This window comes from Pristiophorus japonicus, chromosome 1 (assembly GCF_044704955.1).
Source record: "Pristiophorus japonicus isolate sPriJap1 chromosome 1, sPriJap1.hap1, whole genome shotgun sequence".
In the NCBI taxonomy this organism is placed as follows: Eukaryota; Metazoa; Chordata; class Chondrichthyes; family Pristiophoridae; genus Pristiophorus; species Pristiophorus japonicus.
In genome coordinates this window covers 450093466-450108804 of record NC_091977.1, presented here as the reverse complement: position 1 = coordinate 450108804, position 15339 = coordinate 450093466, and the positions used below count along the sequence as shown (strand labels likewise).

At 43.8% G+C, this 15339-nt stretch overlaps 1 protein-coding gene across 2 annotated transcripts in view; it reads left to right on the top strand.

Annotated features, from left to right (window-relative positions):
- The window catches only part of snx16 (sorting nexin 16), a 73098-nt gene that overhangs the window by 27148 nt on the left and 30611 nt on the right, over positions 1 to 15339 (top strand). For both annotated transcript variants that reach the window (XM_070876122.1, XM_070876131.1), the window contains exon 3: positions 10469 to 10555. In XM_070876122.1, the coding sequence (XP_070732223.1) occupies positions 10469 to 10555 (87 nt within the window). The remainder of the gene's footprint in view (positions 1 to 10468; positions 10556 to 15339) is intronic.

Sequence of the window (15339 nt, the reverse complement as noted above, 5' to 3'; positions counted from 1 at the left end):
CTCACCTAACCTGTCCAAGTCACCTTGCAGCCTCTTAGCAGGCTCCCCACAGCTCTCACTGCCACCTAGCTTAGTGTCATCTGCAAACTTGGAGATGTTACATTCAATTCTTTTGTCTAAATCATTAATGTATATTGTAAATAGCTGGGGTCCCAGCACTGAACCTTGCGGTACCCCACTAGTCACTGCCTGCCTTTCTGAAAAGGACCCGTTTATTCCTACTCTTTGCTTCCTGTCTGCCAACCAGTTCTCTATCCACATCAATACATTACCCCCAATACCATGTGCTTTAATTTTGCACACTAATCTCTTGTGTGGGACCTTGTCAAAAGCTTTTTGAAAGTCCAAATACACCACATCCACTGGTTCTCCTTTGTGCACTGTACTAGTTATATCCTCAACAAATTCGAGAAGATTTGTCAAGCATGATTTCCCTTTCATAAATCCATGCTGACTTGGACCGATCCTGTCACTGCTTTCCAAATGCGCTGCTATTACATCTTTAATAATTGATTCCAACATTTTCCCCACTACCGATGTCAGGCTAACTGGTCTATAATTCCGTTTTCTTTTTCCTTTTTTAAAAAGTGGTGTTACATTAGCTACCCTCCAATCCATCGGAACTGATCCAGAGTCTATAGAATGTTGAAAAATGACCACCAATGCATCCACTATTTCTAGGGCCACTTCCTTAAGTACTCTGGGATGCAGACTATCAGGCCCCTGGGATTTATCGGCCTTCAATCCCATCAATTTCCCTAACACAATTTCCTGACTAATAAGGATTTCTTTCAGTTCCTCCTTCTCTCAGGACCCTCGGTCCCCTAGTATTTCCAGAAGGTTATTTGTGTGTTAGTGAAGACAAAACCAAAGTATTTATTCAGTTGGTCTGCCATTTCTTTGTTCCCCATTGTAAATTCACCTGATTCTGACTGCAAGGGATCTATGTTTGTCTTCACTAATCTTTTTCTCTTCACATATCTATAGAAGCTTTTGCAGTCAGTTTTTATGTTCCCTGCAAGCTTGCACTCATACTCTATTTTCCCCCTCCTAATTAAATCCTTTGTGCTCCTCTGCTGAATTCTAAATTTCTCCCAGTCCTCAGGTTTACTGCTTTTTCTGGCCAATTTATATGCCTCTTCCTTGGATTTAACACTATCCCTAATTTCCCTTGTTAGCCACGGTTGAGCCACCTTCCCAGTTTTATTTTTACGCCAGAATGGATGTGCAATTGTTGAAGTTCATCCATGTGATCTTTAAATGTCTGCCATTGCCTATTCACCATCAACCCTTTAAGTATCATTCGCCAGTCTATCCTAGCCAATTCACATCTCATACCATCAAAGTTACCTTTAAGTTCAGGACTCTAGTCTCTGAATGAACTGTGTCACTCTCCATCTTAATGAAGAATTCTACCATATTATGGTCACTCTTCCCCAAGGGGCCTCGCACAACAAGATTGCTAATTAATCCTCTCTCATTACACAACACCCAGCCTAGGATGGCCAGCTCGCTAGTTGGTTCCTCGACATATTGGTCTTGAAAACCATCCCTTATACACTCCAGGAAATCCTCCTCCACTGCATTGCTACCAGTTTGGATAGTCCAATCTATATGTAGAGACATTCAGCAATGGAACTTGTTAATGCCTGTTCAAGATTTTATACTTAAAGGACTGGCGTTTAATTAAAATCAACTGTAGAATCATAATGGTTCTGGAGTCAGTCATACAAGATGGGGAATGCAGGTTACTTCATTGTTCTGTTTCATTCAAGAATTCTGCACAGTGGAAGTAAACTGGAAAGATTTGGGAATCTGGTTGCATTTGACATGCACATTACAGTTGACAGCTGTACTATTGGATTTTTTTCTGGGAGAGTTGCAGTATTATAATTTCTGTGACTATTATAACCCATTTTTGAGGCTGGGTACTTGGTCACCTTGACAAGTACACTGCAAATCAGCTATTGATCAAAGTTTGTCATCTTGGTCATGTTGGTATTCAATGTTTGATTTCTGAGTTTAATAACTTATGAAGAGGTGACATGTGCTGGCATTCACTGTCCTACGAAAATTGTTGGTCTGATAAATATTCCAGTGAGGAATGTGTCCAGCATTGTATTAACAGCTGCCCTGTAATTCTACCTGTATATTCTATGTTTCTCTGCGAACAGTGACCTATTAAAAGTGTCAGTTTTGTGGAAAAATGTAGACTATGATCTTAGAACATCATTCTGTCTGAATTTGTAACACTAGAATTTCAGGACTTGAAATTGCAGTGGTTCACCACCCGGTTTCTGGGCAGTATTGACCGTTTTGGGCGATAACCAGGTCGGCGAGAAATTGCCCAGCTGAGTTACGCCGGCGGTTTTGAAATACCACTGGGGAGCGAACCGCCGGCGTGCACCGTCCTCATCGCCTTGGCACGATATTTGGCTCAACGGTGACCCATAGGTAAGTATTAAAAAAAAAATGCCCATGAGAATCAGTGAAGCTGGGTGGTAGGTGAGTAGCTCTGCAAGAAAAAGGTAAGTAATTGGTTTTTTACTCACTTTAAAATTCTATTATAATGGTTTAAGTTAAAAAGGCCCTGAGAATATGTTATGGTTTTTTTTAAAAGTCCTATTTTTTGAAAAAATATTTTGTTTTTCTCCTCTAAGGCCCAATCCGCAGCCTCGGGGTAAAATTTTAGTGAATTTTTAAATTATCACCCATTTTCTTTAAGAACCACCCAATCGACCCTAAATTCCACTTTTTCGCTGAAAATAGGGGTGCAACACCCCTTTTTTTGGCTGGGTGGATTTTTTTTTTCTTTTTTGGGGGTAAGTTTTTGCCGGCAATAATTTTGGGAATTTTAGCGGTCTTTTGGGCAGCAATCGGGTGCTGGCGGGTAGTTAAGAAATTCTAGCCCATTGAGTTTTCTAAAAAGCTGTAGTAACTAGGGGCTCAATTTTCCCCAGTAATCTGCGCTGCTTTTTTTTGGTGTAAATGAAAATATCCAAGTTTCCCCAAAGTTTCTGCACCAGCGTAACTCGGTTAGTTAGGATTTTTTTGCAACCTGATGTCTGCGCCAGTTTTTTAAGCAATTAAACTCAAGACGGAGAAAATGGAAGTCTAATGCATTTCTTTAATTTCGGATTTTTTTCAAAGTGTCACGCAACCACTGGACTGGAGGGTCGGAGCATCGGCCGGCAGAATCACTCCCTCACCGGGACATAGGCTCGGGGCTCAGGGCTCGGCTTCAAAAGAAGCCCGGGGAGTGGAAGCCGAACTGAAGGGATGTGAACCCTTCTATATACAGCAACTTCAAAAGAAGTCCGACGGGGGGTGGGGGGGTGGAGGGTGATTGCCGAGCCCCTGTGTCGGGGCGAGGGAGTGATTCTGCCGGCTAACCCTCGAGCCTGGTGAGGAGACGTTCGGTTGCTGGTGGGGTGGTACTTTGGTACTTATCCAAAATTAAAGAATTGCATTAGACTTTGTTGACCCAAATGTCCTCATTGAATGCCTAGCTTTCCGCATGCATGGTGTGGTCCATATTAGGGTGTTGACCTTTGGGAGGGAGAGGGAGGAGAGAAGCTTTAATGCCTTGTCCTGTTATTTTGAGCTTCTTGCAAAGGTACAATTTAATTGTGGGGCAATATTGACAATGCCATACCTCGTGCAAGCCTTCTGCATGATGGTGCTGCGGAGGAGACGATTGATTTGACGTCATCGCATGAGGATCCTCAGAGCGCACAGGATGATAGGCAGGAGGCCTTATCTATGTCAGGTATATCAAGACAGCCATTCATACCTGCACCTGAGTGATGCAGACTGAGAAGGCTGTGTTTCCGTGAAGAAGTTGTAACCGAGATCTGAGTTATTAAAGCAAACCTGCAACCTGGAAATGTCAGGAGGACTGCTTTGTCAGTTGAAGTGAAGGTTACAGCTGCACTTCATTCTATGCATCTGGATCATTCCGGGCTACAACTGGGGATGTGCGTGCTATTTCTCAACATGCAACACATATCTGCATTCAGCAGGTGACTGCTGCACTATATGCCTGGAGGAATGACTACATAAAGTTACCCATGCCTGCCCAGGCAATGTGTGACAGGGCTGTGGGCTTCTCCAAGATTGCTGGCTTCCCCAAGGTACAAGGCGGCATTGACTGTACCCACATCACCTTGAGTACCTTTTGGAGGATTTAGAGATATTCAGGAACAGAAAAGGCTTCCACTCTGTTAATGTGCAGCTTGTATTTGATGACATGCATCGCATCATGTCAGTTGATATATCTGCCATGTTTCAGCAGCAACCAGAAGGGCAGAGCTGGCTGCTGGGAGACAAAGGGTATGACCTCGCCATCTGGCTCATGACGCCCCTACGCATAACCTGGATGGAGGCTGACCGGGAATAAAACATGTCGCACATTGCGACGTGCAACATAATAGAGAGGACCATTACATAACATAAGAAATGGGAACAGGAGTAGGCCATACGGCCCCTCGAGTCTGCTCCACCATCCAATAAGATCATGGCTGATCTGATCATGGACTCAGCTCCACTTCGCCGCCCGGTCCCCGTAACCCCTTATCCCCTTATCGTTTAAGAAACTGTCTGTTTCTGTCAGCGTTTCCGATGCCTGGACCATTCCGGAGGCTACTTGCAATACTCCACTGAGATTGTCAGTCAGTACACTGTTGTGTGATGCATGCTGCATAACTTAGCCATTATGAGGCAGCAGCTGGTAGTAAAAGACCCACCTGAGGTGATCATGGCTAATGATGAGGAAAATTCAGATGACCAGGAGAATGAGGAAGCCTTGCAACTAACTACCAGAACCCGGAGTACAACAGCGGAGGAGGGCAGGTCGTCATGCCGCTTTAATGATTGCTCGAGCCTTGCGCTAGCAGCTCATCTGTGAGCGCTTTGCTGGGCTTAGCGGCAACTGTTCAAAATTTACTGTTTGGACCTGTTCCGTAATGTTGTGTTGTGTTAATGGAACAAATAATAGCAATGATTCAGTTATAATTTAAAATATATTTTATTAAAAAGTTTTAACACTTGTTTGTACTTAAGTTAACTTTAATAAAAATATTCTTGTATCAGACTTTAAAGTTTTCAGTTAAGATCACTGACAAACTTTAATATCACTTAAAAACTTTTAAAATTGTAAATTTACATAATTTATAAAATACTTTTACTTTGAGAACAGTTACAACAGTAACAATAATAGCAGCAAAGAAAGGCTGCACCCATCTCTCCTCTATCTTATTCTAAGACCGCCAGCTGCGCTTGGTCTTGCTGATGCCACCCCTGCCCGCAGGTGGTGGCGCAGCGTTTCTCTGGTTTGTACCAAGCTTATTCTTTCGAGCATCTCTGGTAATGCGCACTTCTTGATGGGCGTGGGCAGGCGGCAATGTGGAAGGCCCAGCTTGGGCCTCTTCAGAGGCTGGTCTGGGGATTGAAATGGGAATGGCAGTTGATTCTGTCAATGGTCGCGCGGTCTGGGCGTGTTTCCTTATTGCAGCAGCTAACTGACATTCCCTCCCTCATGCCCTGACAGTGTCTCAACTACCTGCAACATTCTCTCCCTCATGCTCGCCAACGTGTATTAGCAACCTGCGACATTTCCTTCCTCATGTTCACCGACACCATATCAACTACCTGCAACATTCCTTCCCTAGTGTGTCCGGACAGTGTTCCCATTTCTCATGAGAGTGTTGATACTTCTCCCGACAGTCCTGTTACCTCATCACCCACCCCACTGATGCTGTCCAGGAGCGATCGCGTAAGGTCACTACTCTCCGCACTCATTGCCATCACCAGAACCACAGAAAATAGCGCGCTTCTGAGGTGCAGGATCTATTGAGCTCTCCTTCCTCTCCTCACCCTGGGTGTGCCTCGCTGCATCCCATTGGGACCTGCAGCCTCGCTGCACCCCACTGGAATCCCCAACCTCTGACTGAGAAACCATGGAATGTCCTAACACTCGTACCAGCTTCAGTCTCGTCAGGGTTGGCGTCAAGTTCTGGAAAATATAACAGAACAGACAAATGGTTAGCAGCAGAGGAGTGGGCAGGGTGGCACGAGTAAGGCTTATTTGTAGGGCCATGGTGAATGATAGCACATTGCATCAACCGAAGCTGACAGAGACATCCCCATGAACCGAAGCAGTACTTAACATTTAGCACAGCCAGACTCTGGAATTTGCAGGACTTGCGCCCCCTCTCAAGTGTGGGCCCAGCTTGTGCAGTGGTGGCTGCTTTTCTCCAGGCAGGGCCCATCAAAGCAGCGACCCTCTCTTCCAAAAGTGTCAGTGGGTGCAGATTTGCCAAGCCACCTCCTGTTTGAGTTCTTTCCCTTTTGTTGTGTGCCACGTTCCTCTGCAAAGATGAAAATATAACATTAGAGAGGGTGTCTTTCTGCTGAGTGGGACATATACAGATTTGATATTTACAATTGCAATTCCAGTGAATAAAAGAAAATATTACTTACACTAACTACTTGACCAAAATCCTTCACTTTTTGCACTGGCTTCCAGACCTCTGGGTGGTCACCATTGCACAGTAATCTTCTGTAAGTTGGTTCCCAGCGTTTTTTCTTTTCTTTTGGTGAAACTTTTGTGTGACCTCTGCTGGTGTCCAGCTCGTGCCATCTGGCCTTAATTACAGTAACTAGTGCCTCCATTTAATCCTGTGAGAAATTCTTGGCCCTTGAGCCGCATTGCATATTGTATTGCAGCTCTGATTTTTGCAATGAGAATGAAAGTTCTCGCACACAACTGGCTCTTTAAAAATGGCCGAATGCAGACCGGAAGCTATACTGGGCATGTGCGCCCATAGCAGTCACGTTAAAAAAAACTTTTTTTTTTCACGCATGCGCAGAAGCCGGGGCGGGGGCATTGTTTTTTCGGTGCAGACATTAGGCTCCATCCCACGAAGCTAAAGGACAGGCCACGTTGCGCCAATTTCAAAAAATAGAATGGGGAAACTTGCTAGTTACTTTTTTGGAGTAGTCGGGCCAAAGAAAACTGGTGTAACTCATGCAATACGCCAAAAAACGGCATTATGGAAAATTGAGTCCCAAATCTTACAATCGTGACCTCCATAAGAACACAAGAAATACGAGCAGGGGTAGGCCACCCGGCCCCTTGAACCTGCTCTGCCATTTAATAAGATCATGGCTGATCTGATCATGGACTCCGTTCCACTTCCCTGCCCGCTCCCCATAACTTTATTCCCTTATCGCTCAAAAATCTATCTATCTCTGCCTTAAATATATTCAATGACCCTGCCTCCACAGCTCTCTGGGCCAGAAAATTCCACAGATTTACAACCCTCTGAGAAGAAATTTCTCCTCATCTCAGTTTTAAATGGGCGACCCCCTATGCCCCCTAGTTTTAGTTTCCCCTATGAGTGGAAATATTCTCTCTGCATCCAACTTGTCCTCCATCTATTTTCTATGTTTCTATGTTTCATCCGAGATCAGGAAATCTAACTTGTCAAACTTCCTTGATATATATTGTAAAGAGCTGGGGTCCCAGCACTCAGCCCTGCAACTTTCCACTCGTCACTGCCTGCCATTCTCAAAAGGACCCGTTTATCCCGACTCTCTGCTTCCTGTCTGCCAACCAGTTCGCTATCCATGCCAGTACATTACCCCCAATACCATGTGCTTTGATTTTGCACACCAATCTCTTGTGCGGGACCTTGTCAAAAGCCTTTTGAAAGTCCAAATACACCACAAGCACTGGTTCTCCCTTGTCCACTCTGCTAGTTACACCATCAAAAATTTCCCTTTCATAAATCCATGCTGACTTGGTCCGATCCTGTCACTGCTTTCCAAATGCGCTGCTATTTCTTCCTTAATGATTGATTCCAACATTTTCCCCACTACTAATGTCAGGCTATAATTTCCCATTTTCTCTCCCTTTTTTAAAAAGTGTTGTTACATTAGCTACCCTCCAATCCATAGGAACTGATCTAGAGTCGATAGATTGTTGGAAAATGTCTAACCGGGCCACTTCCTTAAGTACTCTGGGATGCAGACTATCAATTTTCCTAACACAATTTCCTGCCTAATAAGGATATCCTTCAGTTCCTCCTTCTCACTAGACCCACTGTCCCCTAGTACATTCGGAAGGTTATTTGTATCTTCCTTCGTGAAGACAGAACCGAAGTATTGGTTCAATTGGTCTGCCATTTCTTTGTTCCCTATTATAAATTCACCTGAATCCGACTGCAAGGGACCTACGTTTGTCTTTACTAATCTTTTTCTCTTCACATATTTATAGAAGCTTTGCAGTCAGTTTTTATGTTACCGGCAAGCTTCCTCTCGTACTCTCTTTTTCCCCCTCCTAATTAAACCCTTAGTCCTCCTCTGTTGAATTCTAAATTTCTCCCAGTCCTCAGGTTTGTTGCTTTTTCTAGTCAATTTATTTGCCTCTTCCTTGGCTTTAACACTATCCTTAATTTCCCTTGCTAGCCATGGTTGAGCCACCTTCCCAGTTTTATTTTTACCGCAGACAGAGATGTGCAATTACTGAAGTTCATCCATGTGATCTTTAAATGTTAGCCATTGCTTATCCACCGTCAACCCTTTAAGTATCCTTTGCCAGTCTATTCTAGCCAATTCACGCCTCATACCGTCGAATTTACCTTTCCTTAAGTTCAGGACCATTGTTTCCGAAGTAACTGTGTCACTCTCCATCTTAATAAGGAATTCTACCATATTATGGTCACTCTTCCCCAAGGGGCCTCGCACAATAAGATTGCTAATTAGTCCCTTCTCATTACACATCACCCAGTCTAGGATGACCTGCTCCCTGGTTGGTTCCTCAACATATTGGTCTAGAAAACCATCCCTAATACACTCCAGGAAATCCTCCTCCACCGCATTGCTACCAGTTAGGTTAGCCCAATCAATATGTAGATTAAAGTCGCCCATGATTACTGCTGTACCTTCATTGCACACATCCCTTATTTCTTGATTGATGCTGTCCCCAAGCTCACTACTACTATTTGGTGGTCTGTACACAACTCCCACTAGAGTTTTCTGCCCTTTGGAATTTCACAGCTCCACCCATACCAATTCCACATCATCCAGGCTAATGTCCTTCCTTACAATTGCATTATTTCCTCTTTAACCAGCATTGCCACCCTGCCTCCTTTTCCTTTCTGTCTACGCTTCCTAAATGCTGAATACCCTTGGATGTTGAGTTCCCAGCCTTGGTCACCCTGGAGCCATGTCTCCGTGATGCCAATCACATCATATCCGTTAACTGCTATCTGCGCAGTTAATTCATCCACCTTATCCCGAATACTCCTCTCATTGAGGCACAGAGCCTTCAGGCTTGTCTTTTTAACACATTTTGCCCCTTTAGAATTTTGCTGTATTGTGGCCCTTTTTGTTTTTTGCCTTGGGTTTCTCTGCCCGCCACTTTTACTATTCTCCTTTCTATCTATTGCTTCTACCACCATTTTATTTCCCTGTCTCCCTGCATAGGTTCCCATCCCCCTGCCATATTTGTTTAACTCCTCCCAAACAGCACTAGCAAACACTTCCCCCTTGGACATTGGTTCCGGTCCTGCCCAGGTGCAGACTGTCCGGTTTGTACTGGTCCCACCTCCCCCAGAATCGGTTCCAATGCCTCAAGAATTTGAATCCCTCCTTTCTGCACCACCCCTGAAGCCACGTATTCATCTGAGGTATCCTGCGATTCCTACTCTGACTAGCACGTGGCACTGGTAGCAATCCTGAGATTACTATTGAGATTAATCCTGAGATTACTGAGTTAGCTGAATTCGGCCAAGGCAACGGTAGAGTTGCTGCACTTGGCCTTTTTAAAGGCGAGTGGTTCCATAGTTTCCATTTGCATTTACAGAAATTTAGAGATTTGCGATGGTCTTTAGCACTACACGGATCTAGGTTTTGTTGATTTGGCCATTTTCAAGATGTGCATTTGAAATGAGTGAAGACAGAAGCTATATTTTGAGTTGAGCTTTTTCTTCAGTGAAATGTTTTTTCCCTGCCCCTTTGAAGGCTGTAACTTGTACAGGGATATGGCTCCACAGTTTGTGATAATCTTCTAGTATATCACCCAAATGACTCATTTCATTCTAGGCAGTGAGTAAACAAACTACAGACGGCCGCTAACTAGAGTATATGTCTGATCCAGAGTTTGTCACCCAAACTCAAGATGTACACTTTGCAAAGCAGGAAATCTTGGTTCAATTCCTTTCCTGCTGTGTTTCTCCAGTTTAGATCAGTTTAATAAAGCACAAGAGATTGAAAATGTTTTCTTCGGTGATGGTGAAGTTCTATTTCCATCTTTATTTCAGCTACATGAGTTGGAAACTACAAAATCAACATATTTTCACCAAATATCTAAATACTTAACAGTTAAATTATTGAACACTGTTTGAAACCTACAATGTTGTTGTATTCTTATATGCATAATATTATGTCATCTTGTTAATCATAGGTTTACAAGATACTTGTGAAAAATCATCTAGAGGAGAACTGGGTGGTTTTCAGGAGATATGCAGATTTTTCACGACTGAATGACAAGGTTTGTATCAAACGTATTTTTCTTTTAAGTAAATAGTTATTTTAAAATAATTTTTCTAATATTGTAAGTTCAGATTTAATGTAAACATAGGGATCAAGTCAAAAACAATCCACTAGCTGGAGTGATACCTGACGCAAAGGAAGATGGAGCATATGTCATCCCAAAACATCACTGCAGAAATTCCTTAGGAAAGCAAAGGCTATGGGCCCGGCTGTTGTGCTGAAACCTTGTGCTCCAAAACTAGCCATGACTCTAGCCAAGCTGTTCCAGTACAGCTACAACACTGGCATCTACCAGACAAAGTGGAAAATTGCCCAGGTATGTCCTGTCCACAAAAACCAAAACCAATCCAATCCGGCCAATTACCGGCCAATCCGTCTATTCCCAATCATCAGCAAAGTAATGGAAGGTGTCGTTAACAGTGCTATCAAGTGGCACTTACTCACCAATAACCTGCTCACCGATGCTCAGTTTGGGTTCTGCCAGGACCACTCAGCTCCAGGCCTTAATACAGCCTTGGTCTAAACATGGGCAAAAGAGCTGAATGCCAGAGGTGAGTTGGGGGTGACATCAAAGCAGCATTTGACAGAGTATGGCATCAAGGAGCCTTAGTAAAATTTAAGTCAATGGGAATTGGGTGGGGGGGAAACTTCACTGCCGGAGTAATACTTAGCACGAAGGAAGATGGCTGGGGCTGTTGGAGGTCATCATCTCAGTCCCAGGACGGCCCTGCAGGAGTTCCGCAGGGCTGTGTCCTAAGCCCAACCATCTTCAGCTTTTTCATCAATGACCTTCCATCCATAAGGTCACAAGTGGGGATGTTCGCTGATGATTGCACAGTGTTCAGTTCCTTTCATTACTCCTCAAATACTGAAACAGGCCATGCCCGCATGCAGCAAGACCTGGACGACATTCAGGCTTGGGCTGATAAGTGGTAAGTATCATTAACGCCACACAAGTGCCAGACGATGACTATCTCCAGCAAGAGAGTCTAACCACTGCCCCTTGATATTCAATTGCGAATACCCCACCATCAACATTCTGAGAGTCACCATTGATCAGAAAACTAGGACCAGCCACACACTAACTGTGGCAGCAAGGGCAGGTCAGCGGCTGGGTATTCTGTGGCAAGTCTCTCGTCTCCTGACTCCCCAAAGCCTTTCCATCATCTACAAGGCACAAGTCAGGGCTGTGATTGAATAATCTCCACATGCCTGGATGAGTGCAGCTCCAACAACACTCAAGAAACTCGACACCATCCCGGACAAAGTAGCCCGCCTGATTGGCACCCCATCCACCACCTTAAACATTCACTCCCTCCATCACCGATGTACCGTGGCTGCAGTGTGTACCATCTACAAGATGGCACTACAGCAACTCGCAAAGGTTTCTTCGACAGCACCTACCAAACTTGTGACCTCTACCACCTAAAAGGACAAGGGCAGCAGGCGCATGGAAACGCCATCACTTCCAAGTTCCCCTCTAAGTTACGCACCATTCTGAGTTGGAAATATATCACCGTTCCTTCATCGTTGGGTCAACATCCTGCAACTCCCTCCCTAACAGGACTATGGGAGTACCTTCACCACACGACTGCAGTGGTTCAAGAAGGTGGCTCACCTCCACCTTCTCGAGGGCAATTAGGGGTAGGCAATAAATGCTGGCCTTGCCAGTGACGCCCACATCCCAGGAACAAATTTTTCTTTTTTTAAATGGCATCCTTGGCCCAAAATCTTCAGTTGTTTCATCAAAGAATCATATAAATTTACAACACAGAAGGAGGCCATTTTGGCCCACCGTGTCCACACCGGCCGTCCAAGAGCTTTCCAGCCTAATCCCACTTTCCAGCTCTTGGTCCGTCGCCCTGTAGGTTATGGCACTTTAAGTGCACATCCAAGCATCTTTTAAATGTGGTGAGGGTTTCTGCCTCCACTACCCTTTCAGGCAGTGAGTTCCAGACCCCCACCACCCTCCGCTTGAAGAAATTTCCCCTCGTATCTTCTCTAAACCTCCCCCCAATTATTTTTAAACTATGCCCCCTGATTGTTGATCCCTCTGCCAAGAGAAACAGGTCCTTCCTATCCACTCTATCCAAGCCCCTCATAATTTTATACACTTCAATCCGGTCTCCCCTTAGCCTCCTCTGTTCCAAAAAAACCAGACCCAACATCTCCAATCTTACCTCATAGCCAAAATTCTCCAGTCCAGGCAACATTCTTGCAAATCTTCTCTGCACCCTTTCCAGTACAATCACATCTTTCCTGTAATATGGTGACCAGAACTGCATACAGTACTCCAGCTGCGGCCTAACCAGTGTTTTATACAGTTCAAGCATAACCTCCTTTGTTCTTGTATTCCATGCCTCGACTTATAAATGCAAGTATTCCATATGCCTTCTTAACCACCTTATCTACCTGGCCTGCTACCTTCAGGGATCTGTGGACCATGACCTTCCCTCTGCCAAAAATCAGGAGCAGGGCTACACGTTTGAATGATTCTACTGTGTTCAGCTCCATTCACAACTCCTTTTGGTAATGAAGCAGCCTAGGCTTGTCTACAATCAGACCTGGATAATATTCAGGCTTGTGCTAATGACTGGTGGGTAGCATTCATAAAAATATAGAAAATAGGTGCAGGAGTAGGCTATTTGGCCCTTCGAGCCTTCAATACCATTCAATATTATCATGTTCATGCTACAAAAATACCAGATTTTGACCAATTCGAACAAGAGGAAGCCCAGACATATTCCCTTGACTTTCAACAGTATGACCAATGTCAAGAACCCACCATCAGCACCTTTTGGATCACCATTGACCTGAAGTTTAACTGGACCAGCTGTATCCACACCATGGTTACAAGAGCAGGGCAGGGGCTGGTTACTCTGACACGTGGCTCACCACTTGCCGCTTCAAAGCCTGTCGGCCATCTACAACATTCAAGTCGGGAGTAATGGAATAATCACCACTAGATTGAATGGGTGCAACCCATAACCATTTTCAAGAAACTCAAGTACCATTCATGATTGCAATTTACTTGATCGGTGCCACTGCACTGTGGCTGTAGTACGTACGATCTGCAGGATGCACTGCAGCAACTTATTGTGGTTACTTTGCCAGCACTTTCCTCCCCTGCGACTTCTATCACCAAGAAAGACAAAAGCAGCAATGTCATGGGATTACCATTACCTCCAAGTTGCACACCATTCTGACTTAGACATATATCGCTGTTCCTGCCTCATTAATCGCTCAATATTTTGGAATTTCCTAACCAACAGCATTGTGGGAGCTCTGTCACCACAAGGGCTGCAGTAATTCAAAGAGAAGGCAACTAGGGAAGGGCAATAAATGCAGCCTTGCCAAAATCTCAAACAAATATTTGAAAAATGATACAATATTGCTAATGGTGCTCTAAAATTTATTTTCGGGCCCCTGAGTTTTTAAAACTATACGACTAAATGAAATAAATTGTTTTTATTGCAGATGGCTCCCCTTTTGATGCAAGTTGGTTACATTTTTATCTTTTAAGTGGTGTGGCCTTTTTCTCTCGCCCCCCCTTCTCCTCTCTTCTGAAGCAGTGGAGCTGTCTGCCAGTTCCTCACTCAATTTTAGCTGTGAGCTGAGACAGGACATGTATGGGGGGTGTAGGGGGAAGAGGTGATATTCAAATTAGATCATGTCTTAATTCAATATCCATCTGTAGAGTTTCCTGCAGGGGTAACTGGATAATGATCAGGAGTAAGATTGTTAACCCTGGCTAAAAACATGCACCAGAGATTGAACATTAAATTTTCCTTGTCTGTATAGTTAAGTATCAAATAGGGTTGCTAGCCCTCCCGGATTGTTTGGGGCGCCTGTGAGTTTCCTGGAATGGAGGATTGACTACTAACAACCTGGGAGATGAGTACTTTGCATGTGTATGGTTCACGATTGTGAATGTATATTGCTGCGTTAACAGATGGCGCGAGGGAATGTAATGAATGCAGAAGCATCCATCCGCTCCAGGATAATGTAGCAGCCAACGCATCCCCTGCTCCAAATGCGATTCTCCTCAGCCCGGCCTTGATGCAGTCTGTTCCGTGATTCTGGGGATTAATGGTGGAGGTCTCTATCCAGAATGCATGGCGTGCTAGAATAAGCCCTAATCCTTTCAAAAGAACCAGCTAGATTTTATCACTCCAATATTGTCATACTTTCTGTAACCTACTTCATGCAAACTTGCCATTCACATTTAGAAACAAAGCACAGAAATACAAAGCTTTAAGTTTAATGCATCCTTCACACAATGTACCTACGATGTATCTTCCATCAAACAGTTAATTTCATTCTTTACATAATTTATTCTCTAAATTACACCATTAAAGGGAAAACATCAGTATATCACAATTTAAAAAAAAAAAATTAAATCACCAATGCACAACATGATACATGCTCCCTTAATTCAGAGAATAAACTGCGTAATATTTTTCAATTGGTAACATTGAAATGATACAAATGTCATGAAACAAAACAGTGGCTGACAGGATTTTGCCTCTTCCTTCTTTACATGTTTTATATATTTCTGTTGGCCAGTTTCTTCGGGACTTTTTTTGTGAAATATGGGAGGCAAAAACCCTGCTGATAATTTTAGTAATAAAAACTGGTGCAAGTGCAAAATGAGATTATCTGCTTTTTAGAACATTTTTGGTTAAATTATTGATCCTCAATTTCGCAGCAGAAGGGTCTCTTTGTATGTTGCCTGGTGAATTTAGTAACTCATTCAAAATTTTCTTATATGGAGTTTGACAA